The 27,974-nt window shown below is 37.4% G+C and overlaps 2 protein-coding genes across 4 annotated transcripts in view; one reads left to right on the top strand and one right to left on the bottom strand.

The window, feature by feature from the left end:
- trx (histone lysine N-methyltransferase trithorax) overlaps positions 1–12,026 on the top strand; it is a 96,253-nt gene extending 84,227 nt beyond the window's left edge. For all 3 annotated transcript variants that reach the window (XM_083125302.1, XM_083125301.1, XM_083125300.1), the window contains exons 13-15: positions 1,512–1,674; positions 6,580–6,726; positions 11,175–12,026. In XM_083125302.1, coding sequence (XP_082981428.1) covers positions 1,512–1,674; positions 6,580–6,726; positions 11,175–11,348 — 484 coding nt within the window. In that variant the 3' untranslated portion in view covers positions 11,349–12,026. The remainder of the gene's footprint in view (positions 1–1,511; positions 1,675–6,579; positions 6,727–11,174) is intronic.
- A 980-nt stretch (positions 12,027–13,006) lies between these two features.
- Positions 13,007–27,974, bottom strand: part of LOC145989847 (bifunctional protein GlmU-like) — a 65,703-nt gene continuing 50,735 nt past the window's right edge. Inside the window, exons 2-3 of the mRNA XM_083125299.1 lie at positions 14,637–14,822; positions 13,007–13,398 (exon numbers count right to left, since the gene is read on the bottom strand). Coding sequence (XP_082981425.1) covers positions 13,147–13,398; positions 14,637–14,822 — 438 coding nt within the window. The 3' untranslated portion in view covers positions 13,007–13,146. The remainder of the gene's footprint in view (positions 13,399–14,636; positions 14,823–27,974) is intronic.

Here is a 27,974-nt window from a genome sequence, read left to right as displayed (position 1 = left end):
AGGAGGTTAAAACAGCTCTGAACAGTGGGGCAGGGAGTGTTATGTGGAATTTTTCCAAGCTGGTTTTGAGGGCTGGATAAAATGCTGGCCCAAATGCCTTTAACGTGATGGCAACTGTGTGGAAGGGTAACTCTGAGTAGAGGACAATAGAGGCAAACTATATGTATGTTCATTGTTTCAATCTTTCCATTATTAAACAAATTATACCTCAACAGGCAAAACTTTTGATACATCCTCGTATATTACCTTCTTGCATTTCATAGGTACATCCCTAATCCATATTAATCTTTGAACACTTAAATAGAGTCTGGCACCCATTTGTCCTCTACTGTTTACCTCCTCATCTATTCTTCCATTTCTTTCAATTATGCTTCCTAGATATTTGAAACTCTCCACTACCCTCAACACATTTTGTAGCATGTATTCAATGTTAAAGCTGGGGCGTGTCCATCTGGCAGAGGGTGGCAGTAATATGAGTCTGCTTCTTTGTTGTTCACAATATGCAAAACCTGCTAAATTTCCGTGTGCTTATCAACAAGTCCCCAGGTGGATGGTGGAAGGGGGCACTGAATTTAATAGAACTATTGCAAGTAAACCTCACGGATAAAGTAATTCACTTAGTACTTATAAGTTGATAAAAGAAAAATAGTAAATGTGTATCAAAGCCTATTTATAGGATATACCACATCACATTTAAACCATATAAAGTGCAGGACAGCGTTAAAATGCATTACAGACCCATTCCAACTCCTTGTTTGTGAATATCTTTTTCAAGAGTTGTTCAGATTAAGAAAAGTCCACATCATGTATGTATTTCTTGCATTTTATCACACCTCCGTGATGACATAGTAGTAAAGCTTTTGCCTTATAATAAAGAGGTTCCAAGTTACAATCCCCGGTGGAGGCACGTTGCCCAGTGGTTTGGATCCCATTTTAAACTGTAGGCCCAGTACCACTTAGTACAACTTTACATAAGGTGGACTCCACATACTCTTGCATTTTATCATTAGTTATTTTCATCTGTTGAGGAGTGCTTAACATAGCATGCTACAATACTGGAGGTTTTAGATTCAAACACTTTTTATGGTATGAGTGTGTGTGTGTGTCCCATTATCTATCTTAACACTTTATGTATGTATCATTGCAATTTACGCAGAAGAAATGAGGTAAGTAGAATTAGAAACCTAGTGGAATAGGGCAGACAAGTTGGAATTTGAACAAAACCTGGCAGTACATACAAGTACGCCAACCAACCAATGTTAAATTAGACTTCACAACTCTATGCAAGTACATTTTTCAGGCATCCTTAAGTGTTGCCCTGACTATATCCTTTCACTGTATGTTTGCAGTTTAAAACCCTGGTCATGCCACAATATTCCACTAAGTTTCTAGTCATTTCAAATCCACTGTGTTGCAGAATTTAAATTTCAAAATCAAAAATAATGGATTTTTCAACATTTAAGAAAATAAAACAAAATTTCACTTACACATGAATTTAATCTTTACTGCAGGCGTGCTACCAGTTTGGACCTGCCAATGGCTATGCGTTTCAGGCATCTGAAGGAAACAGCCAAAGAAGCAGTTGGAGTGTATCGATCTCACATCCACGGACGAGGGCTGTTCTGTTTGCGAGATATAGATTCAGGGGAAATGGTGATAGAGTATGCTGGTGAGGTAAGTTGCTCTTTCGATCCTAGGCCTTGCTCGAAGATACTGTCCTCGATGCATTATGTGAACTTGAATTCTGCCAGATTGGCACTGTTTTTTCTTGGTGCCACAGAACATTACATTAGAAAGTGAAATATCGTCTGAAATGGCCTTTAAACTTTTATACATGGTTTTGCTCATTCCTTCATTACTTTTTCTAAAAAAAGACTTCAAAATATATACTTTTTCCGTGACTAATGTAACATTTATACGAGGCACATTCAGAACCCTCAAACTAGCAGTTAGCAGCACAAGATTTCTTCCATTAAGGCATTTACACACTCCATATATATAATATTTTTTGGCCATTAATACATTTTAATTATTATTTTCTTTTTCCTTAATTTTTCTTTCATCCAAAGCACCATAAAAGCATAACGTTCCTTCATCTTGTGATGAGTTTATTTCAACTGCATTCACATTAGTGTCACCATCTTGAATTGAATACTGTTACCATATTCAGAAACTGCAGGATTTAAGCTTTGCAACGATATATAACATGATAGGGTTCTGTAAACATGAAAAATCAATGCAAGTGTCAACATTATAGAATGACCCTGTACGGTTTCATGTTGGCTGTCCGAATTATTCTGTGCATGATACGCACCACAGTTTTTGGAGGAAGAATTTTGGAAAGAAGTGTGCATTATACATGAGTAAATATGGTAATACCCTGAGGCAAGTTTTTCACAGTTTAGCTTTTATTTTTCTCGAGGAAGAAAAAGATAGCTGCTTGGAAAATAAAACAGAATTCTCTCAATTCGTTTACTTTGTTAGTGTCCTTTACAGAATAATATATCTGACAGATATAAACTTCTATATTTATGAAATTTAGTGCACAAACTCAATGTAGACTTCTTACGTTCCAAGTAGTTAGTATATATGAGGTAGGGCTGTCAACCCTATGCCCAACCCCCACTCTGGAGGACCGAATTTTCTATCAGGGTTATTTTCCCTTAGGAGGACTGGCTTCACCATGTCTACAGAGCTCCTCCCACTCTTTTGTTTTCTGGCCTCCCCGATGGCGCAGTGGTAGCGTCGTCGCCTTGTAATCAAGGGGTCCCGGGTTTGATACCCAGTGGAGGCACATAGTGGTTCGGATCCCACTTTAAACTGTAGGTCCAGTCCCGATTAGCCTTACTGTGCATAAAGTGGACTTAAACACCAAATCAATCAATCAATCTTTGGTTTTCTGTCAGGGTATCCTTCCCTTAGCCCTTGGAGATCCCTCCCTCCCTGCAAGGTAGCAGGGGCAGTGCTTATTTGATGGTGGCACTTCCTCGCCATTTCACAGTGCTGTCAATGGGCTTTTCTGAGGATGGTACTGCCAGATATCATTCCCCCCAGGCCTTGGCTATGCCTTATTTGCAGCTAACCACCAATCTGATGGTTGTTCGCTATCTGCTACCTGCGATCCACCCAGTGGCTGAGGCTCGCCTTGGAACGAAGCTCAATCAGAAGCTTCTACTGCCGGGAATAGCCCTAAGCAGGACACCTTAAACCACACGACCAAGGTGGGAGACCTACTAGTGTACACAGATTGATAAAACAGATATACAATTTTATACAATGAAGATGGAGTCATAAATTTACATACATTTATTTCAGGATGAAAAATGCAGATTTAAACGGTGCCATAAATAGGAAGTTCAATTTTTTTGCTAACGCGGCAACACTGTATATACAGTGACATATTATAAACACATTTTTGAAAAATTTGAAATTGTAAAATAACACGAATTTTGCATAAAATGCAATTTGTAGCCCTTTTCGTAGATGTCAACACATTCTATGCTTAACAAATGAAGAATACTGTGAAAATACAACATTCATGTGTTTTAGACTTTAAAAAGTAAAATTTACCATATTTACAGGCATATAACCTACATATTATTACAAAATAGCGAAGAATGCAAACAAGAAAAAACAAAACAGAGAAGAGGAAGAGGAAGGGATTATCTACGAAGTGAAGTGTAAAGAATGTCAGAGTGTGTACATAGGAGAAACGAAAAAGAGGCTGAAAGACAGGTTGAAACAACATAGGGATGATGTACGACTTAAGAGAGAGAGAAATGCGATATTAAAGCACACAAGAGAAACAGGACATGACATAGAGTGGGATGAGGCTAAGCAGATAGAAGGGAGAAGAGAGTGCTAGTGAGAAAATGGAAGGAGGCCAAGGAAATGGAGAAGAAATGAGAAGAAGACACAATGAACTGGAATGGGGGGACTGAAGATAAACAATGAATGGAAAAAGTTGTTAGAAAGAGTGGAAAGGACAAGAGTGAAAGAGGAGAGAAGAAGGAAGAGGAATAAAAGGAAAAGGAAAAAGAGCGTGAGATAAAGAGTCCAATCACTTTCCAGATGAAAGGAAATGTTTAGCAAAATTGCCTGTCAGGTGAAAGTACAGTTGACAAGGGAAGGCCACCTGCTGGAATGTTCCAGACAAAAGAAAACTTTCTAATAATCTTGTGTCTGGAGGGGAGTGATTTTTGTGTGTATATATATCTTCCTGTTTTGTACCTTGTTTCATTTGTACTTGGTACCGAGTTTGAAGAAGACCTTGCTAGAAGGTTAAAACGTAATGTTTAGTTTATGTTTTAAAATTAAATAAATTTCTGCCTTGGTCAGCATATTGAGTTTTTCATATCATGGAAACAAGGCTTAATGGTGTTATAACAAAATTTTGTACTCCAAATAACTATGGTGTTGGGGTTATGCATTGGATCAATTCTGACAGCTATATGAAACCATTTGTAAGTGGATGTTTCTCATAATTTTTCATCTTATATGGGAACGTTTTGAATCGTTGAGGAAGTTTGAGTGGTCACCTACCATCACACGGGAGTTGTAACAGGTATTCGTTGCTTGAGGAATATTTTGCACCATCGAACATGATGCTGCACTTCTGACTGTGATCAAGTATGCACCTACAGCCACAAGGAAGCCATAACATCAGTATTTGTTGAATGTGAAATCTTATGCATTACCGAGTGAAGTGGAGCTGTTTTGGCAGAGATTGAGTGCCTACCTATCACATGTGAAAGAAACCTAACATCGCTGTTTGTGGCATGGAAAAGATTTCTTCCTGTTTCTTCAAATTATTATATTTTGTTGGTTTTAAAGGATTTATTGTATCGATATATATTAAATTGCATAATAATTAGAATGTAAGACAAGAAATAATGGAAAATAACATTCTCAAAAATTGCTTCCAATATGTGGAACTGTAACAAACAGGTGTAGGCCATGTGACCTACAAATTAATATGCTTGTATAAACGCACAACGGTGTAATTTTAGGTATATTTATCAGAGAAGTGTGCTACAATATAAACATGTATTTTTGGAAATATAGCATAATTATGCAAAGTACTATGAATAGGGCTCGGAAGTTGATGAAAAATCACCTTTTTTGCTGAGCCTTGAAAACAATGCTAAACCTGATATCAGTCCGATTCCTTTAAGTTAGAACTAGAGAACCTTTTTATTTTGCATTTTTCGGCCTTTTTGGCTATTAGGTTATTTTCAGTAATTTTTGCCACCTTTAATGCATTTTTCTTCATTTTCTTCTCCCCTGTTGTTTCGTGAATTTTAAGTGCATTTGCCAGCATAATTTATGTATTTAAATTTCCTGTCTTTTTAGCAAGTTCACCATATGGTTAATGGAAATGCACAATATTATTTTTCCTCCAGCACTTAACATACTTTGTGTGAAGCCTACTTTCAGGTTCCCTTGCTGGCCAGTATAATCGCTTTAATCTTGAAAAAAATATACAATCTGATGTTTGGGAAACACAACTGTATTTTCAGATGCTGACCATCATACGTATCTTGCAAGCCCTACACTCAAAGGATGTGAATGACTTGCACAACGTTGAAAGTAAAACTACATTAGCACTTGATTGCTTTTTTTGCCTTTGCTTCAGTAGTTTAAAAGACAAAACAACAGGATTTGTCTGATTATTCAACTACTCTGTTGTAATTTATGAAAAAATCAAGCTTTCATTTTAAGAGCAAATTTTATTTTAAGTCATTTTTTAGATTTTTAGGTCATCAACTTCCGAGTCCTAAGTATGAAGTACCATGTAACTTTGTAGTGTCAGCTAACAAGTCGGGGGAAAATAGAAGGCATAAAAAGCATTAATGAAAATGTGTTGTGTGTGTGTTAAAAATGTACCAAAGTTTGACTTCATTTAACTGAGAAGCATATGGGCTACACATGCTAATACTTTTTGTTGGTAAAATGTGCAAATTATATGCATTCAAAAAACATTTAAACCTTAATGAATGCAATTAAAACAATAATTATAATTTCGAGATTAATTCATTTTGTTACTTACATAGAGAAGTAGAATGCCTCAAATACATCAAATCACTAATGAAGACTGGGTCAACACTGAATATTTGCCAAAAATACAATAAAAATAAATGTAAAAATTACTTTTTTTTTCATATTATTTATCAGAATACAAATTCCATGGGCTTTGGAATTCATGGAGGAGATAAGATTGCACATTTTTGTTATTAATGAATACTAATGCAGAAAGAGCTGCATATGCTGAAACTACAATGGTATTTACTTTGGAAAGGAACTCAAAGTAAAATAATAATAAAAAATTGAAATTGTGAGAAAATTGCCTAGTGCTTAAAGAAGTGTTTTGATTGTGGTTAATGCAATTGTAATGTGCAATAATGTGTAATGGAAGTTTAGCAAGGTACACGTGTACTTGCACATTTACTTGGTAGGGCTAACACTTTTACAAATGCATACCTGATTTTTAGGAAATCGACATATGCAATTCTATTTCATAATGTATATGGGCTGTATGTAATGAAGTTATATTGAAACAAGGCTCATTTGTACTTACAGGTAATAAGGACAACTTTAACTGACAAGCGAGAGAAGTACTATGAGTCAAAAGGAATTGGATGCTACATGTTTCGCATAGATGACCAGATTGTTGTGGATGCAACAATGAGGGGCAATGCAGCTAGATTTATTAATCATTCTTGTGATGTAAGTATTGAATTTTTTAGTTATCCATAACATGTAATAACACAAAAGTTTTTATGTGAAAATTTTCAGAGCTGTAACTTTTTATGTTTATGTTAGGTGCAAATTGTTATTTATTTATTTAATTAAACGTTTATACTGCTGTGAACAGCATGGTTACCTTTAATACAGCAGTTTTGCACTTGTGTTACAGTATGGGGCAAAAAGCATAACTGTACTGGTTTCCCACCAGTCCATGCCGAATCATGTGGACACTTTTGCCAATACACGGGTGTTGTCAAGAAAGCTCTAATTTTTTGCTGTATTGCTTTTTTTTTTATTATTCTTTGTTTTTACTATGCCATATTCCATGTTTGAAGGAACCGATCAAATTCTCAATGATGTGCCTAGTAAACTGAGGCTCACTCCCATGGCTGATAGGTTAGTACAGCATACTACCATACCAGTGGTCCTGTGTTCGAAACATACCCTGGTTTCAGAGTCCAAATCACTATTGGAAGATAATGAAATTACAATTTTGTTTGATAATTTGGTCGAACACCACATCATTCTCCTATTCGACTGCACGTCCTAAGTATTTTTCTACATTTTCTTCTGTCAGCTTTGGCTACAGATGTGATTGATTGTTGCTGACAACCCAACTTACTGTTGTTTATTCTTCTGGTAAGGAGCCAGTACAATTATGTTTTTTGCCGTATAATGCAGAAATTGCACTATATTATGCATTTCTCCTTTTGCTTGTATATTGTATGAATACAGTGTTTTAGGCACAAAGAGGAGTACTTTTTAGTTAGATCGGGAATTTTAGTGATACATCGATATATATCTATATATATATATATATGTCATTTATCAATACCACTTGAGTACAAATTATATCTCCTATCTGTAATTTCCACATTGAACGAAAAACTCAGTAATGTATATACAATATATTAGGGATGGGACTGATTAATCGGTACTCTATTGGTATTGGCCGATATAGGCATATCGGTGTATCAGTTTATCGGTAAAATTACCGATTATTTTACCGATCCGATATATCGATAAATATCTGATAATTTAGTGCAAAATTCTGCCATTGTTGTAATTTTTATGGATAATCTCCATGCCCTAATTTCTAATAAAATAAATGTCTAAATATGCAATTTCTTTTTCACTGCAGTCACCTTGAAACATACATTTATTAAGGAGGTCAATGAACCTTTCAGGTTCTTCAAGGACCATTTCTAATTTTATATCAGATCGGTAGAATATCGGTTATCGGTATCGGTTAATTTTATATCGTTACTTTATCGGTATCTGCCAAAATTTCGTATCGACGCATCCCTACAATGTATGTTATGTACCAGAAGTGGCCAACCTTTTTTGGTTTGAGGGCTAATTTACATTTCAAGAATCACTGGCGGTCTACTTATCTTATTAGACCTAACAACGAGAGCCTAAAGAAGGAAGCAAAGGGCCAATACCGTAAAATTGACATTGATTATTTTATTTTATTTATTTATTTTAGGGATGTGTCGATATGAAATTTTTGGCCGATACCGATAAAGTACCGATATAAAATTTACCAATACCGATAACCGATATTCTACCGATCCGATATAAAATTAGAAATGGTCCTTGAAGAACGTGAAAGGTTCATTGACCTCCTTAATAAATGTGTGTTTTGAGGTGACTGCAGTGCAAAATAAATTGCATATTTAGACATTTACTTTTTTAGAAAGGAGGGTATGGAGATTATCCATAAAAATTACAACAAAGTGGCAGCATTTTGCAGTAAATTATCAGATCTTTATCGATATATTACTTCAGATCGGTAATTTTGCCGATAAACTGATACACTGATATGCCTATATCAGCTGATACTGATAGAGTACCGATGAATCGGTCCCATCCCTAATTTATTTATGTATTAAATAAGTGTTGGCTTCAGTACTGTTGGCCTGGCACCTGTTTTAGGCCGTATCTCCCCAGTTCATTAGCATTTTTTCATCCTTTTAATGAGAAGGTATTTTTTTTTTTTTACATAAACATAATTACTACTCCCTCTGTCCCATAATTATTGTCCAGTACACCTTTGTTTGTTGTCTCATAATAATTGCCCGATATTCAAACTGTAACATTGGTGTATACAGAAGAAGAACATGAAACAAGGGAATGAGTCATACAACTTTACTACTCAAGGATCAGTACAAATAGTGCTTTCCATCTGCCTCTTCGTCTGTCATTCCTGTACTACCATTTTGGCATACCGGACTATAATTATGGGACAGAGGGAGTACAATTTTATTCTTTCATAAACACTCATTTTAACAAAAGTATTTCACTTGTTACTGGCCATCAGTAAAAAAATTACTCAACTATTTTGTAATTTTCAGCAGTCAGTTCACTTCTTTCCAGACACTTGACACTGCATTCCGCCCATGCATGGTGCAAGTCATATAACGTTACTGCTGCTCTCAAGCAGGAAATCAAGTGATCATCAGTTAATCGATTCCTCTTCTTTGATTTTATTGCATTCATTGTAGAGAATGCTGACTCACATAGATATGTAGATCCGAAAAATGCAATCAAATAAAATGCCACTTTGTGAATATTTGGATAGAAGTCTTCACACAATAGTTTCCAGATTTCTGATACGTTGCTTTCAAGTAAATGTCGCAGCGCAACTTCACTATTTCTTCTACTTTACTGGGGTCTCCTTCCACTAATTGCGATATTTGAGAACAGAGTTCATTTCCTGAAATGGGAAGGCCATGAAAGTTACAATGTCTTCTAACTGGAAGACTTCCATAAATCTTCTTTCATATTCCATGTGCAAATCATCTAGTTGCGTTGCAAAAGACTCTAAACTGGGAAATGTTTTACCCCTGCACGTATCTTCCATACAACTGAAGTTTTTCAAATACAGAGAAAAATAAAATGTTTTGTGACTATGCATAATAAAATCCGTATAATATGACAGAACACCGCGAGCTACCTCTCGTGGCTTGCCGGTCGACTGGTAGACCGTGATCGACACGGTGACCACCCCTGTTATATACAATAAATATCTACCAAAGTTAATCCTTATCCATCATTCTTCCCTTTATTATCAGTAAAGCCCAGATATTTCCTTAAATGCCTACTTTGTTCTTGTGATCAGATTTGTAGGCTTTCATTATACAAATATGTCTGAAGGTACCACAATCATTACATATACATTCAATGGTCCCTAAAATTGCCTATTCTGATGGGTAGTGCCTATAATATTTAAGGGAAAAATTATTTCCAAATGCAAAAAGTGTGTTTTTATGCCTTTTTTTGTTAAGGTTTCCACATAGATGAATTCAGGGAACCAAGTCAAGCCAGAAGTTACAATTAAATCTTCAATAAACATAAGAATAAAAAGCAATTTCCCCCTTGATGTCACTCTCAGTATGCATAGTAGGAGACAACCAGAAAAAAGATTCTCCTTCTACTCCACAAAAGAAAACCCATCCATCTCTGTTTTTACCATAGCTGCCCCTGTGATTGAACATGTTGACCCATCTCAAAGTACTTAAGGTTCCAGTTTTGAATCCCACCTGGACATGACTCGTCCTTTGTGAATGTCCCATTATCGTGACAGCTGAACAATTCTTGATATCCATTATTAAATTTGAGATTAGAACAGATAATTTTTTTAAAAAAATCTGTTTTCAAAATGAATAAATAATGTATAAATACATAATACTGTTTGTGTCAATGACAATTATTGTATTATCTTCTTCATGCATTGCAAATACAGCCGTTAATGTTACGGAAGTATTAAATTTTGGATAATAGAATTTGATGCTCATCATTATTCACAACATTAAAAGTTTCTGCCCATTATGTGCTTATTTTCCAAATTTTTAGTGCCTTTTTGGTCAGATTTTAGTGCCTGGAAGTCTAGGTGCTAATTATCAGTTTTTTTGATTTTACCTTCATACATTTGAAACGTATATACTTTCAGATTTAAGCTGAAACCCAGAATATCAAATAATGTTACATTCATATTTCATGCATTATCTGTTAATGAACCTTGATTTTTCAGTATATTTGAACATTTTGACCCAGTTTCAGTTACAAGACAAAGTGCAAATTGCATTGCATCGTTTTCTAATTTGTATTTAATTTGTTAGTTTTAAGAAAAACTAAGTATGTCGACCAAGGCAGTAATTTATTTTATTAAAAACATAAACTAAACGTAACGTTTCAACCTTCTAGCAAGGTCTTCATCAGACTCTGTATCAAGTACAAAAGTCTTGAAACGTTACGTTTAGTTTATGTTTTTAATAAAATAAATTACTGCCTTGGTCAACATACTTAGTTTTTCATAATCATGGAAACAAGGCTTAATGGTGTTATAGTTAGTTTTAAGGGTTTTTTTGTTTTTTTTTACTAACCTAGCATGCAAATTACACAAAATTATATTTTCTTTTCAGCCTAATTGCTATTCTCGTGTAGTTGACATTTTGGGCAAGAAACACATATTAATATTTGCTTTGCGCCGGATACTGCAGGGAGAAGAATTGACTTATGACTATAAATTCCCCATTGAAGATGTGAAAATTCCATGTACTTGTGGATCCCGGAAGTGTCGCAAGTACCTTAATTAAGTTGAAATTTAAATAACAGTTGTGTAATAATTAAATGGGATTTTGCAATACAGTGATGTATATATGTGTGCAGCTCATTGCTTTGTAAGATAGGGTGTTTCCATTGTTGTTTGTATATGGATAAAATCTTGCATTGTGTGCATTGAAAAAAAAAATCTTTGTTGATTTGACCACTATGTGGTGTTTGTTTTGTACATACTATTTTTTAATGTAAGGATAATACAAGAAGAAAAATCACATTTTATCATGAAGCATCACAATTAAATGTGATGGTCTTTCTTCCCCCAATGTGCCTTTGAGTCTGTATCCTGTGGATATTCTTTGTGATATTTCTGTGCCCCAAATGTTTTTGAAGCCCTTTCTTAGTAATGGTAATTTATTGTTAAGCAGATCGTGTTTCAATTTTATGAATAAGATGTGATGATGTGAATATAAATATTTTTATTGTTCACATTTATAAACATGTCGAGCACTCAAGAACTTTGATCAAGTGTTTTTCACTATATACAATATAAGGTAATACAAATTACTAATAGGGTGAGTTACCAAACCCCTAGTCGGTGAGTGACAAAAAACTGGCAGAGTTCATGTCACTGAACATTCCTAATGTGATCATTGTAAATAACATTTTGTAAATTTAATAACAATGTAATTGTAAAGTTGAAATAAAAATTTTGTAACTTTTTTAACAGTCATATTATTATACCAGAAAATGGGTGTTGGCATTCTGTAATATGGTATCAAAATTAAGAAGTTACTACAGTGCTTTCATCAATGTAACTGATTCAGTATTCCTGGATATAAAATTTTTACTTCATATTTATGGTCTCAATACAGCAAAGCATTAGAATCTTTTCCTGGATTTTAAGTTTTTTCAATGTGAACCATAGTAACGTAGTGTTTTCATCATAATAGATAGGTCTGAGTTCAAGTAATTTGTCAAAGTTTGATTCATATCCACTTTATGCTCAGATAGGCTAATGGAGACTGGATCCAAATCACTATGTAATGTGCCTCCATTGGGGATTGAATCTGGGGTTCCTTGATTAAAGTTACAGTATGCTATTGAGGAGGTTCAATTTAAGTCCACACATGGAAATGAGTGTCCCTTTGTCTCATATCATCTAATCATCATGGATCCTCATCATTGAAATTAATTTCAAGAGGCAGAAAGGAGACTTCATGAATTTAAAGATCAAGGAACCACAAAATATGAATTCCAGATTCAACATCTTACAATTCTTTAAAGTTATAAATATTTTTCAAGTCAAAATAAACTAGGATGAAAATTCCAAGTGAAAAATTACATTTTAAATTTGTTGAGAACTCGCAGCTTAAACTTTTTTTTTCCTTGGGAGTGTGCAAAGTGTTTCGACCTGATCATCCCTCATCTTACGATACTTCTATTCTCTTCATGATGCCCATTCAAAACATCATAATGTTAGTGTGTTTTTATGTGATGAATGATTTGTCCTGGTTGTAATAGGCAAAAACATGTGATTATTTCAAGTTTTAAATGGAAAAGAAAGATAAAAACCTTTACAATATGATATTCAGTACTCATTCGTATTTATTTTCTAATGGTTTGCAGGTAAATTACACAGAATTTCTTTATTAACACTTTGAATGCTAATTTTTGTGTGCGTATCTAAATTATTTTATGAATTTATTCATTTTTGTATAGTCACTTGCATCTAATAGCATCAAATATTTAACTTGGCATACTGCTATTTTTTTTCGGGTCTGTTACTGAACATAACACTTATTAAATGAATGATACCAATATATTCAGTGAAGTTCATTTATTGTTTCTTTCTGAAACCACTAGCTCAGAATAACCTGTGTTTTTATCAGGTTCACGAGTAAATACTACATTTTCTGCTTCTCCTATAACAATTTCTGCTGTGGTATGCACGAGCAGATCTCCTACTACATGTCCTGATATGGTTTTTCCTTCATAATTTCCAAGGGTAATGTGCAGGTGGGCTGTTTCTTCTGTAACTGTTCCAGAAAGAGCTGTGATTTCCATATTTTCATCAAGTGTTTTGATCTGAAAAAGGAGAAATGGATCATTATTTCCTTTTTTGCTGGAATAAAATATAAGTACTTTAGAAATGTTTTATATTAGTTATATTATATGTAATTCAATACAGCCAAAAAGCAAATAAAATTAATATGAATACGAAAAAAAACATGCCAACACACCATAGTAATGCAAAGACAATATTTGGGATATACGGGTAAATTCAAGTAAACATGTGTATCCGATGTTGGAAATTTTAAATATACATATATATATTATTATAATTTGGTGAAGAGAACGGAGAGTCAATCTCTCAATCAAAGGTGTGGGTGATAAGGATGATGTATTTTGATATATGAACATGAAAGAAAATCTATTTGTCCCAGCAGTATGGGATAGAGTGGGATATTCCAGGGAAAATGTATTGAAGGTCAAATTTGCATCAAGATGTCACATTTTCCTTCTAAACAGTACTTACAACATGTGAGGATTTCAACAAAAACTGTTAAGTAAATATACACATTTTTGGAAAGAGGTTGTAAAATTACAACTTATTAAGCCCTTTTTATATATTCACGCCTACTTCAGTTGAATTATTTTCCTAATTTGCAGGGTGAAGGCATTTGAGCTTGTGTGCACAACGGTGTCGGTGTAGCAACAAGAAGTTGCAGTACAACACCCAACAAAGTGATGCAGAATGCTAAAAAAATTGGCAAAAATCTGGAGATCGCTAAAAAAAAGTCCATTTTTATCCAAAATGACCATAAATTGCATCTTTGTGAAAAAGTTTAGGGAGGGTGTTGGGTGCGTGTAGATAAATCACTGTTGCACTGCACTACTGCTATGTGTATTACACATCAGCTGATAGTAAAATTGGGTAAGTCCAATTTCACAGCATGCACACACGTCCATGTTTGTTACAGGGATGCATTAACAATAGGGCATGTTTTCACAAATTACCTAAATTAGCCAAGAGTAGCAAAGCTTTTCTCCCATGCCAGTTTCACAATACTTTAAAGTATCGTTGGTTTTAGAAATCATGATGGAAAATAATGGTATAAAGACTTTGTTAACTCAAGATAACTTTCATATTTTCAAGTCAAAATTTATTTTTATTTCTTATGACTGCTGCAAAAATCACAGACCACCCCTGATTAACACCATGCACAGCAGCAACAACATAACATTCTGTGCTGAAATTCTATTTGTGAAATACAAACACAATTTTAAAAAGGAACATTTAATAACAAAGACTGATAAAATACCTGCAATGTGCCATCCCTTGCTGTAGCAAATCTTAATGTAGCTTTCTTTACACTTCCACAGCATGATAATACAAAAGCTCCTTTAAGATAATTTGTTATAACAAAGTTAGTTAATGCTGATTTAATTTCTGCTTCAGGTTCAAGACGAAATGGAAATACTTTCAAGGAGCTTGGTAGTGATTTCATCTACATGTGTAAAAAAATAAAATAATAATAGATGTAATTGAAAACGCACACACACAGAGCAATTGAAAACACACAAACAGACAGAGTGCCTGAGTTGCCCCTTCCTAGTGGCGGCTCTGCTCATGGCTTATTACACCTTGTAATGAAATAATTTGCTATCATCTCTGAAAAATAAATATCATTAATGGTGAAAATTGTCAATACATTGAGTCAGTATTATTTTGTTTGACTGTGTGTGTCTGTGATATAATTCAAGATAAGTGTGGATTTCTTTGAAACACTACCGAACTATCAGTCACACCACATTGCTGGTTCCAGACTTTTTTTCTGCAGGAAGGGGCAGTGCATGTGCTGTAAGCACACATATATCAGGGCCGCCGTTAGGGGTGTGCGACGCGTGCCACCGCACAGGGCCTCACACTTCCAAATCAGTTATTTGTTCATTTCTGTGCAAGCGCGATTGCACTCTAATAGAAGGAAGAAAAACATAATTGTTGTGAAATGAAAAATTGAGTAATATAACAAAGTTGTATTTCTGATAACTGACAACTTTGTCCTTCCTTGTCAAGCCACCAGTGAAAATTCGCCGACAAGGAACGACGACTAATTTGTGACTCCAACTTTCCCTGATTTCCTGCCTAATGGCTGGTCCACACGCTACGTCTGCCTAATGGCCAGTCCACATGCTAGGTCTTAACGTACGTCTTGCTTACGCATGCAAGACGTAGCATGTGGACTGGAAGACTGGGCAAATTTTTGAATTGCTAAACATTCTCCCTCTTACCTCGATAATTATTTCTCTCCTCACATTATCGTCATGATAATCAAGAAGCAAAAAAAACTAATTTATCTAGTGTAAACTGAAATATTTCCTGCGGGGGCTCGACTCCCGTTGATCCCCACCTTAGATATCTTAGATATGTGCTATTATCAATAACAGGGTCATAGAACATTATAGAACATTCTTTGTCTTGCCTAGATAATTATTTCTCTCCTTAAATAATTGTCACATTTTTCAAGAAGCCAAAAACCTAATTTATCTAGAGTAAACTGAAACATTTCCTGGGTGACTTAATCCCCCCCGATCCTGACTAATATTTGGAACACTATTTTCATTTATGATTTCAGTAATTTTGGATATGTTTTAAGTATGTCAAAATAAGACACGAATGCAGGCTATATCACATTAGTTACTTAATTGGAAGCATCAGCATCCTACAAACTCGTTAAAAAAAATGCACACACACACACACACTATTATTTTTATCTAGCGCTGTGTTCCCTGAAGTGCGGGGCCTCGGGTGAGTGCCTGAGTTGCCACCCCCTAGGGCCTGTTCTCACTCTCATGATCCCCTTTCCGTATTTAGTACGATTTCTGGCAGAAAAAATACATATCAACAACAAGGGTAAATTTACAGTACATGGCTGTGAACACACAGGATAAAATAATATTTTTTTCCTAGGGCTTGCATCTCTAAAACAAGGTCTCAATCAGCATAAGTCATTAAGAAAAGCCAATTTTTAAATTTTATTGGTGCTAAACGGCTATCCTGCGAACTCTAATAACCAGGTTGGCGTTAGAGAATAATTTTACAAGAAACGGATGTTATCGATATTTTAACATTACATAATGTACAAGGGCGTCGTGGATATAGTTCGCACAGGACCTCGCGTTCCCTAATGACAGCCCTGACATATATGCACCCAGGATATTGCAGAAATTGTTTGACTTGAGTTTGTAAATACAATGTATAAAGTTATGGCAGTGATATAATGAAATACAGTGAGGGGAGTTCTTTAAATCTCAGAATGGTAAATGGGTTTGTGATCTGTTTGGAGATAATGCAATAATCAAATATAAAGCAATGTGTACACATAACTTCAAAATCAAATGGAAGGAGATTTTCCGTTATTGATGATTGGGACATTGAGTTGGAAACATTGCATTAATCATGTCTTTCTAATGGGCTGAGAGAGCAGAGTGAGCAAGCGTGCTGTAGTCAAGGTCGTCATCAGTACCCCCAAGCAGTGATGAAACATAGGGCGACCAGACACATACATTCAAAAAAGAGGACAGCATAGTGAAAAAGGAGGACAAAGTCATAAAAAAGAGGACACCGTAATAAATGGTGACTCATTTGCCATTACTCATAATTTCATTAATAAATAAAGTACCAACACTTTGCTGACATATAATTCTGATGAGTTTTTCAATAATTTGAAATTTCCTCTTGCCTTTAAGCAAAGAAAGCAATCTCCTAATCTATTATTTAACACATGACAATCATAACTAAGATATCTATACTTTGAAGCACAGAATTTTAGTCTTTTTCCAATTCTTGGATATTAGAATGCAATTTCCCCATAAGTGAATGCAAATGTAACAAGTAAGCTTCGCTTAAACTTATTTCCAAGAGCCTAATTTACATTTTAGGTAGTTTAGATTGGGTCAAGAAATATTATTTTAATGCCACGAACATTTCTAGTATCCTTCAACAGCAGGGGAAACTGACAGCCACCTTACACTTTACATCTGGCGTAGGGTCCCAGAGGTCCTTGGTTCGAATCCCAGCCTGGGCATGGGTGTTCTTTGTGAGTGTTCCTTAATCAAAATCATCATCATCGCTCATCCACATCTTCGCGATTAGCCAAAAGTGTCAGAAAAGCAAATTAAAATAAATCGTATCAATCAACCAAAAAGGAACTGCTCAGATTACATGTGTTTCACAAGTTTCAGATTGCGAAGCAACAAGTTAGAATAATACGTACTAATGACTAGGGGTGTGCAGGACAGAACTTTGTTTGGTCGGGACGGGAAATTGTTTTAAATCCCAACATTCGGGATGGGAAAAAAAATTCCAACACTGTGGAAATCCCGAACTTTACACTTAATTTTGTCTTCAGTTTTTTTTATTATTATTTTTATTATATATAAAAGCTAACAAGACACTTACAATGCTGAAAACATCAAGAATTTAACCACTTTTAAAAAATTACCATTTGGAAGTTCTGGACTGCTCAGAATCCTGAAAAGTCTGGAAATCATTTCTAGAAGTCGGAATCGGGATGGCAGATTTTTTAAACCAATCCCGGTACTGACTTTTCTGGATCCCACACACCCTTACTAATGACTCAGTTGGGAAAGTGATCATGTTCAGCTCCTATGCTAGGTGAGCATTGCTCGATTACTTAATGCGCCCCAAGTGATATGATGATCGTTATGTGTGGAAACATTCTCTGTGGAGCACATTTGTTACGGTCGATTATATACTCTTTCCAAAGAAAGGAGGACATTTACTGATTTCTAAAAAATCCGCCCGGACGCCAGACAGACACCTAAAAAGGAGGACATGTCCGGATAAAAGAGGACGTCTGGTCACTCTATGAAAACATATATCTGCTACTCTGTCTAGGGGGTGGATAGTCAGTTGGTACATAAATATTTTTGTCAACATAGTGTGAAAAGAAAATGTGTCATTTATCCCTTCATTCATACACACACAAGGTGCTCCTCTCAAAGGTCAATGACATCCCACCCCCAGATCATGTCATTATCCCCATGAAGTATTTTATTATGTCACCGTGTCTATTACTACTCTATTCTTGAGAGCAGGGGTGTGCGTGAAATAATTTTTGGGATTGGGACGGGATCGGGACGGGAAAAATTTGCAATTTCCCGAGGCTCTGGAAATCTCGAATTATACACGTCATTTTCACTTTAAGTGATTGTTTTTGCATTTTTGGAATAAAAACTAATAATTTCCGATAAGTTCCAATTCAGAAAATATCGAGAATTAATGACTTTTTAAAATGACCATTCTGTATTTTCTGACTGCTCGGGATCCTGCAAAGTCAGGAAGTCATTTCCCGAAGTCGGGATCGGGACAGCAATTTTTTTCCCCGATCCCGGTCTCGACTTTACAGGATCCCACACACCCCTAGTTGAGAGTAAATTTTTTTTTAGCTTTACTGAACAATTAACTCGACCCCCCTCCCCCCAGTTTCTTCCTTTTCCTGATCGTATTAAAAATTCTTGGCCTGGTGCCAAGATGTAAACTTTTTTTTTACATATCTATTTCAGACTGGCTGGTAGTCCCTAGTAGTTCAAAGGGCATGTAAAGAGGTCACTAGTGTGCACGTTCTTATGGGCTGATGTGCGGAACGATGCGATTTCCCAACACTTTTGCTTTTGGCACTTACAACATTTACCACTTTTAGTCCTCAATTTACTGCAAAAGCGAAGCAAGTGCAAAAGCAAACCTATTTATTTATTTATTTATTTATTAAACAAATGATGCCACAGAACATTGTTCCATTGAGGCATACATACATTTTGTGCATTACATATGTTTGTACATAACACATATTTGTTTCACTAAATACTATATAGACGAACCCCTCACTCCTTTCTCCACTGAGCCAATAGAGCTCTTTTGAATTATGGAAGTGACATATTGTCTATCAACGCTCGAATCATTTGCTACCACTTCATTATAATTTTTATTTTCCACATCGGAGATATATTTACATAGTTGGTTTTAGATTTTGGTAAATGAAACAACCCGGGTTTCGGTCTGGTTCTCATTTGAGGTACACGATATTGTAATGCAGATACTAACCCCATAGAATCTATTTTGTTATTTGCAATTTTATATAGCATGCTCATCAAATTTAGATTAAACCTTTCTTCAATTTTTTTTTATGTTAAACTGCGATACAAGCTCACAGTACGGAGTGAATTTAGGGTACAATTTGCCTTTTTTGTACTTTAGATACGTCAAGAATTTGGACTGAATCATCTCTATTTCCCTCATATGTTTTTTATCGAAAGGCTGCCATATTGCCGATGCATATTCTACGAGTGAGCATACTAGGGAGACATACAAAGTTATTAATATTAATGTACTTTTCAGATCTTCCCCACATCTTTTTATGAATTATAATTTCTTGTACGCTTGGTTAACGATATGATGCATATGCTCGTTAAAACAAAGATTTGCGTCATATGTGACACCAAGATCCATGAATTTAGTGACCCTAGTTATTTGTTTTCCTCCCATCTGATACTGGAAGTTTCTTATTGTTTGAGCGTTTGTTATAGACATTATCTGACATTTATCAAGTTTAAATGAAAGTCTATTATTTTTGCTCGATTGTAGCAAGTCAAGGCTGTCTTCGTCAGAGCAAATTACAAGGGTTGGATAAAAAGTAATGGCAACACTGGTATAATTGGTACTTGACTGTATTGGCAGAGGAGCACGTGTTACATTCCTTCAAAGTAATCACCCCCATCTCTACGACCTTCTGTCACACGTATGGAAGGTGTCGTACACCGTCAGCACGTCCATCTCTGTCGATGTCCTGCAGTGACCGCCCTATAGCACGTATGATGGCTTCGCTCGTATCGTAGTGCTTCCCGCCCAGTGGTTCCTTCATTTTGACAAAACGGTCGTAATCATATGGTCTCATACCGGTGAATACGGCGGATGTTCCAGTACCTCCCACTACCAGTTATGCAGGAGCACCGTCACATTGTTCGCAGTGTGACACCTTGCATTGTCAAGCAGGATGATGGGACACCGTGCCGTCGCTTCCTTCTTAATGCGAGACGAAGGTGGTGTTGCAAGAAGGTGCAGAAGTAGGCTGCGTTGACCGTCTGCCTGAGAGACGTTGTTCTTCTTGCCTAAACATATTGTTAGGGCGCTTGCACTCTCGTCCTCTGCTTCAGAGCACTGCTGTTTTTGACTGAATAACATACAATCACTCCCACTCACTATACTTCCTCGTCTGACATTCCTTTATCAGCAACGAAACGCTTGTGGCGCTGTGACTCACCCCTTTCACGGGACAGCTGTGTTGCCATTACTTTTTATCCAACCCTTGTATTTTAAATATTTTTACATTGTCAGCAAATATAAGGCAACGCGATTTCGTAATAATTTTTTGGAGGTCATTAATAAAGAGTAAGAAAAGGAGTGGGCCCAAATTGGATCCCTGCAGCACCCCAGAAGGCATTGGGTATTCCCGAGATACGTATCCTCTATAATTGACAAATTGCTTTCAGTCCATAAGGTAAGATTTTAGTAACATAATTACGTTTTTAGAAGTATTAAAATACGATAGCTTCTGAAGTAATATGTCATGATTCACCGAATCGAACGCCTTGGCCAGGTCTGTATAGAATACATCTACCTGTCTCCTTTCGTCTAATTCATGAGCTACAAAATGTGTAAATTCGGCAATGTTTGTGATTGTCGACCTCTGCGATATAAAACCATGTTGCATGGGAGATATAGCTGGTCTTACGTTGGCCATTATCCTCTCGTACAGTATTTGTTCAAAAACTTTGCAAAAAGCTGGTAGAATTGACACTGGCCTAAAGCAATCAACGTTCGTTGCATTTGTCTTTTTTGGGATGGGATTAACTCATTAAATAATCCTGTGCGTAACAGCCCATGAAGGGTCTTGGCTTACCTACGGGCTGCCGGTCTCCATCCCATGCTTTCCCTCGTCACCTCTAAGTGTGGAGATCTCCATCCAGGATTGGAATAGTCGGGGGGTCAGCTCGACGTATTCCCAGCCGTTGTAGTAGGTCTCCGTGACCGGATTATTACATGCTGTGATATTATTGTAAAATTACACGTAGGCGTGGTCATGCAATAACAATAATCCTTATAAATTGTGACGAATATAATTTTCTTTAAAAGATAAAATACTGTTGTGAATATATTTAAGGAAGCATTGTTTTGGTTAGCTACATAGTTCATCTGTTAAATTATTTTGAGAAATATCAAACTTGAAACATTCGTATATATGAGTAGATAGCACCGGGGAACCCTGGCTCGTCCAAGTGAGGTGGACGAGTCGACGCCTTTCATGACCTTATTTTTACAGTTTTCTGTGTGTGTATCTGTGCCTCGAAGCCTTTCATGAGCCTCTGAATTTCATACCCTGTCGGCCCTGGCACTACCTTCCTGTTAGTGCAAGAATTTCACGTGCCTTTGTGGTTGTTTTCCCTTTAGAGTAAGCGGACGAGCTGAAGACTTTTATGCCTTTATTTTTGTTTTTTGCGGATGCATGTATGTGTGCCTCGAAGCCTTACATGAGCTTCTGAATTTCATACCATGCCGGCACTGGCACTGTCACGGTATCCAGTGATATGTCAAAAATCACCGTTCGATATTAATCAATTTGTTTATGTAATCATATTATGGTTAAATGTAAAGTGTGACGTTTGGTTTATGTTATCTGAATATTTGCAATGCATATGTGGTAAAATTGGTATCCGAGCCAGACATCGGGAGTTAGGAGACGGGTTTTTCTGAGTGACAGCACGAACTGTCAACACGGCAAAGTACATGGCTTATTTGCAACCGAAGCGGCTCGCCACGGAGAAAGGATGGACTTATTTTCGTCAGGACCACCAGAGGATTCGCCGCGGGAGGGCAAACTACTTTCCATCGGAGCTTCACGGATGACCAGGATTCGCAGCTAGAGCCCACGCTAGCAAGAACAGAAGACACGCCCTGTGACCGCGTTTCGAGACAATGAGCCGGGGTCATTCCCATCCCTTCCGAAACCCGAGACAAGCCACCATAACGCCTTTTCAACGGAAAATTTTGAATCTGATATAAATCTGCAGGACTTCGACTTCATCACACAGTTTTATCCGGATTTTGTAGAGAGAGCATCTCCGCGCTACACTCTCGCGTGACTACTGTTTTGTCTCTGTGGACTTTGTTCTTTTTGCGTACCGTGAGCGAGTACCAGTGTGTGCTTTATTCTGTGAAGCATTTCATGGTGGTTTGTTTTTACCAAGCATGTACTAAAATAAAGATGGCCGGCTAAAACGATATAGGAAGGGAGCTGTTGCTTTCCCCGACGCCCGCAACGATGCACCACCACCATCCGGTGAAGCCAGCCGACGTCAAGACCAACACGACCGACGCCAACCATTGCCCGACGCCAAGAAGGACGATTCCAGTTCGACGCTCAATAGAAGCCCGGTACCAGAGAGAGAGAGAGAAGGATGATTCCAGATCAACGCCCGACAGAAGCCCAATGACAGAGGGATAGAGATGATTCCAAGACGACGTTTGATTGATGCCCGACACATAAGAGAGATTCTGGACCGACGCGTGAGCACGTGCAGCCGATGCTTGTGAGAAGAGAGGATACGCGACGTCCCATGAAAGTGAAAGTGACCAATATCGTTGCAACCATTCTTCGCCGCGTTCGACCTCGAAGAACATTTTCGCCGCAAAGGAACCTTGTGCAAATCCCCGCATCCAGGAAAGATGAACGATCCCACGATGTAGCAGAGTCTGGTAGAGTATTCTTCAGATGGTTCATGTCCATGTACGCATGTATTGTTTGTATCAACGCCGTATCGTAAAAGCCGAAGTGTCATTGATTTGCAAAGTGAATCAGGAACCCCGAACCTAACTTCCGTCTCTGATATATTTGAGTAATGTTGTATAAAGGGTCATTTTATGTTCATATGTAATAATTTGATTCAGAGTTAGAAGCTTCTTCCCATTACATTAGTTTTTCGTGTAACTTGTCAAAGTGTGCTCCATTTTTGTGAAACCAACTGCTCAGTCGCGTCAATTAGCTTGTCAAAGGTTGACTGATTAGTCTCTTAATTTGTTGAAAGCGTATTTTATATTGCAAGGTCGTGCGAGTGTAGTATTCTTTATTGCATAGTGTTTTTGTTGTAATTTTTGCTCGCGCCGACGATTGATTTGTGTATTCCGGCAGCTGGAGCCGATTAAGTTTTGCATCACTATGTAATGGTGTAATTGTTGTCAAGGGACGAGAGAGGCTTGTGTGTATTACCCCCATCCTAGAAACTTGGTAAATGTCGTGGTTACGACTTGATGCGTACGTTCATTCGAACGAAAGGTTTAACTACGCCGACCTAATTGTTTTAAATAATTGCTTTCCGAGGGCTAGCACAGGAGCGGGCAGACTAATGACGTAAATTCACGTACAGGTTCAAACAAAAAGGAAATGTTATGTTGATTAGATCCATGATTTGTATGTATATTCACATGTGAAATTCTTCAGAAGTGAGAATGAGAGAGAGAGGGGGAATGAGAGAATGAGTGAATGGGCGCTGTAAAACGTTTGCTGATTCCATTATTTTTTTTGTTGATACAATATATTCATATTTTTACCGTTCGTCAGTGTTATCATTTGATGTTTTTCAGGTATCTGGTATAATGCTATTAGTGTATTATTATTGTTCGAGTCGACATAACTAAGGTAAAGCGAAATGTGTAACATTTCAAGGTATTTAATCTCCGCCTCGCACTAGTACGACAATAAACGACCGTCTCAGTACCGAACTAAAAAACCTGGACCATAAGTAAAATCACACGACCGGTTTCCCGTACCTATAATGACGTCTGGCCCCGTGCCGGGGTATGAAAGATATGTCATTCTGGGGACCGGGAGTGGACCTTTTACAGCACTACCTTCCTGTTAGTGCAAGAATTTCACGTGCCTTTGTGGTTGTTTTCCCTTTAGAGTAAGCGGACGAGCTGAACACTTTTACGTGTTTATTTTTAGTTTTTTTTGCGCATGCGTGAATGTGTGCCTCGAAGCCTTTCATGACCCCGAATTTCATACCCCGTCGGCCCTGGTACTACCTTCCTGTTAGTGCAAGAATTTCACGTGCCTTCGTGGTTGTTTTCCCGTTAGAGTAAAGGAGGTCGCATACATTCCTGGCCGTTTCCACAACGCAAAATGTTAGAAAAAAATTCAAGATGGCCCTCTAGCGAGGGCCAGGACCACTTTCCGCCATCCGGCTCTTTTCTTGTATTATTAACCGAGAAAGCGAAAACTGAGTGGCATGCACGGAAGTAAAGGATTTTACTGTGTTAGCCATAAGCTATAAATTTGCCTTGCGAGGCGAGCCGGCGCTCTTCAAGCAGGAGAATCGATCGCTAGTTGCTAAATGCATCAGCGAGGCCTTTCTTAAAGGAAAGGAAAAAAATAACTTGACCAGGGAGAAAGAAAGTAATGTCCCATAACATGCCGACTAACGTGTTCGGCTACAACAGAAGGAAAACAGGCGCCTTGCTTCCCAAGTACGTCAAGATAACAAGCGAGGAATTCGTCAATGCTCGATACTTGCTCGACGATGCTTTGGTCGCTTTCCGAACCGACCTGCTGGCCGCCACGGTCATCCACTTGAACGGCATCGTGAAGCAGTTCGAAGAGAACACTGGCAAGATCTTCTTTATCTTCAACAACAACCGCATCTTCTACGAACTCCCGCTCGGTGGCGGAAGTCTCCGGATTGTGAACTTGCATCCCCGAGCGGTGTCGCGATCAGGTTGCATCACGGGAAGAGCCTGTTCAGGATCAAGCACGACAACATGATAGCCGGAGTCTCGTACGACGTTTCCGTTGGAGATCATCTGTATGCAGAATCTACCGCCACGAACATGGAGCACCCGATACCGCTCTTCTTGGAGCTGGTGCTATCCTATCCCGTCAGTCGTGGGCTTTAAGTAAGTCGTCGAACTTGAATAAGTAAGCAAGAATGAAATGAAGGAATGAAAGAAGGCAAGCAAGATAATAGTTCTTGCTCCATCTTTGTTTCATTCTCCTTCCTCTGTCGTCTATAAGCCTCAAACAACGCTGCTTCCATCGCCATGAGGGCAGCTATCGTGAACGAACTGCACAAATCTGCTCGCAGAAAGTATCTTCGACTGCCCGTGGTCACCAAAGGGATAGACGACCTCTGGCATGCCGACCTTGTGGAGATGAGCACGGAAAACCTCAACGTTCTTCACAAGATCAACAAAGGTTTCAGGTACCTGCTCACCGTCGTGGACACTTTCAGCAAGTACGCTTGGGCGGTGCCCGCAAGAACAAGACGGGGTCGAGGTCGCAAAAGCTTTCGGATCCGTTCTTGGCGTCAGCATATATATTAGTTTTAGAAAGCATATCTGCTCACGAGTGCATACCAAATTAAATAACCGAGATAGACACATGCAAATACCTTTATACTCACGGACACAATAAAGTAATGGGGTTTTCCTTGTTTAAAAAAGCTTTCCTATTGGCTGCTTATGATGTCATGAAAGAAGGTTAAAAATATTACTAAGAAATATACGTCTTTCCCTCATGGGGTCAACCAACTTTCTGACGCAGGTTTGTGCAATCAATAGTTAACGGGGTGAACATTCCTTTACTGAGAAGTGTCAACCAACTTTGTGAAAAACTAAATATGCTGACCAAGGCAGTAATTTATTTTATTAAAAACATAAACTAACGTAACGTTTCAACCTTCTAGCAAGGTCTTCTTCAGACTCTGTATCAAGTACAAAAGTAACCAGATACAACAAAAGGGCAATATATATACACAAACATTACTCCCTCCAGACTATTTAGAAAGTTGTTTGGAACTTTCTAGCAGATGACTTTCACTTCCCAACTTTACTTTCACCTAAAAGGCTAAACACAATTACTTCCATAGAATGTGGTTGGACTTTTTAATCTCACGCTCTTTTACCTTCATTTTTCTTCCTTCTCCTCTCCTCTTTTTCTCTTGTCCTTTCCACTCTTTCCAACATCTTCTTCCATTCTTTGTTTAACTTCAGTCCCCCATTCCAGTTCATAGTGTCTTCTTCACCTTTCTTCTCTATTTCCTTAGCTTCCTTCCATTTTCTAACTAGCATTCTCTTCTCCCTTCCTATCTGCTTAGCCTCATCCCACTCTATGTCATGTCCTGTTTCTCTCTCGTGTGTTTAAATATTGCATTTCTCTCTCTCTTAAGTCGTACATCATCCCTATGTTGTTTCAACCTGTCTTTCAGCCTTTTTTTCGTTTCTCCTATGTACACACTCTGACATTCTTTACATTTTACTTCGTAGATAATCCCTTCCTCTTCTTCTTCTCTGTTTTCCTTTTTCTTGTTAGCATTCCTCGCTATTCCTAAGATGCTTCTCCCTCCCTTCCTGTAAGTTTTAATTCCCAGCTTTCCTAAGCACTTTGCATATCTTTTCTGTAGTCTTCCCCATTACTCCTTATTCCAAACCTTCTCTCCGTCTTTTTCTTTCTCTTCCAATTCTACCCTGCCCGTTTTCTTACTTTTTTCTGTTTATGTCCAGTCTATCCTGCTTCTCATAGCCATTCTTTACCAGCTGTTTCCATAGGCTATTTATTTTGCCTTCTTTTTCACATTCTTTCATGCATATTTTCTTGATTCTGTCCTCCATATTCTTTATAAAATTTATTTTTGTCGCCTCACTTACATCACTTCTTTTGTGGCAGAATACTCCTGCTGCACACTTCTTCTGATGCCAAGCGGTTTCAATTTCTTGTCCTCTTTTCCTTTTCATCAATATATCTAGATAGCTTAACTTGTCTTCTTCTTCTATTTCAAGTTCCAATAATATCCCTCTTTCTTCATCTTGAATTTCTTTGGCAAAAATGTCAAGCTGCCTCTTCGTTCCCTTCCATATGCCAAAACAGTCGTCCACATATCTGCAAAACAGAATCATTTTGTCACCTCCCTTAGTGCTTAGGAAAGCGGGAATTAAAACTTACAGGAAGGGAGGGAGAAGCATCTTAGGAATAGCGAGGAATGCTAACAAGAAAAAGGAAAACAGAGAAGAAGAAGAGGAAGGGATTATCTACGAAGTAAAATGTAAAGAATGTCAGAGTGTGTACATAGGAGAAACGAAAAAAAGGCTGAAAGACAGGTTGAAACAACATAGGGATGATGTACGACTTAAGAGAGAGAGAAATGCAATATTTAAACACACGAGAGAAACAGGACATGACATAGAGTGGGATGAGGCTAAGCAGATAGGAAGGGAGAAGAGAATGCTAGTTAGAAAATGGAAGGAAGCTAAGGAAATAGAGAAGAAAGGTGAAGAAGACACTATGAACTGGAATGGGGGACTGAAGTTAAACAAAGAATGGAAGAAGATGTTGGAAAGAGTGGAAAGGACAAGAGAAAAAGAGGAGAGGAGAAGGAAGAAAAATGAAGGTAAAAGAGCGTGAGATTAAAAAGTCCAACCACATTCTATGGAAGTAATTGTGTTTAGCCTTTTAGGTGAAAGTAAAGTTGGGAAGTGAAAGTCATCTGCTAGAAAGTTCCAAACAACTTTCTAAATAGTCTGGAGGGAGTAA

Source organism: Lepisma saccharinum, chromosome 7 (genome assembly GCF_977018435.1).
Source record: "Lepisma saccharinum chromosome 7, izLepSacc3.1, whole genome shotgun sequence".
In the NCBI taxonomy this organism is placed as follows: Eukaryota; Metazoa; Arthropoda; class Insecta; order Zygentoma; family Lepismatidae; genus Lepisma; species Lepisma saccharinum.
The sequence above is the reverse complement of the archived record's forward strand: the minus strand, read 5'-3'. Positions and strand labels throughout refer to the sequence as shown.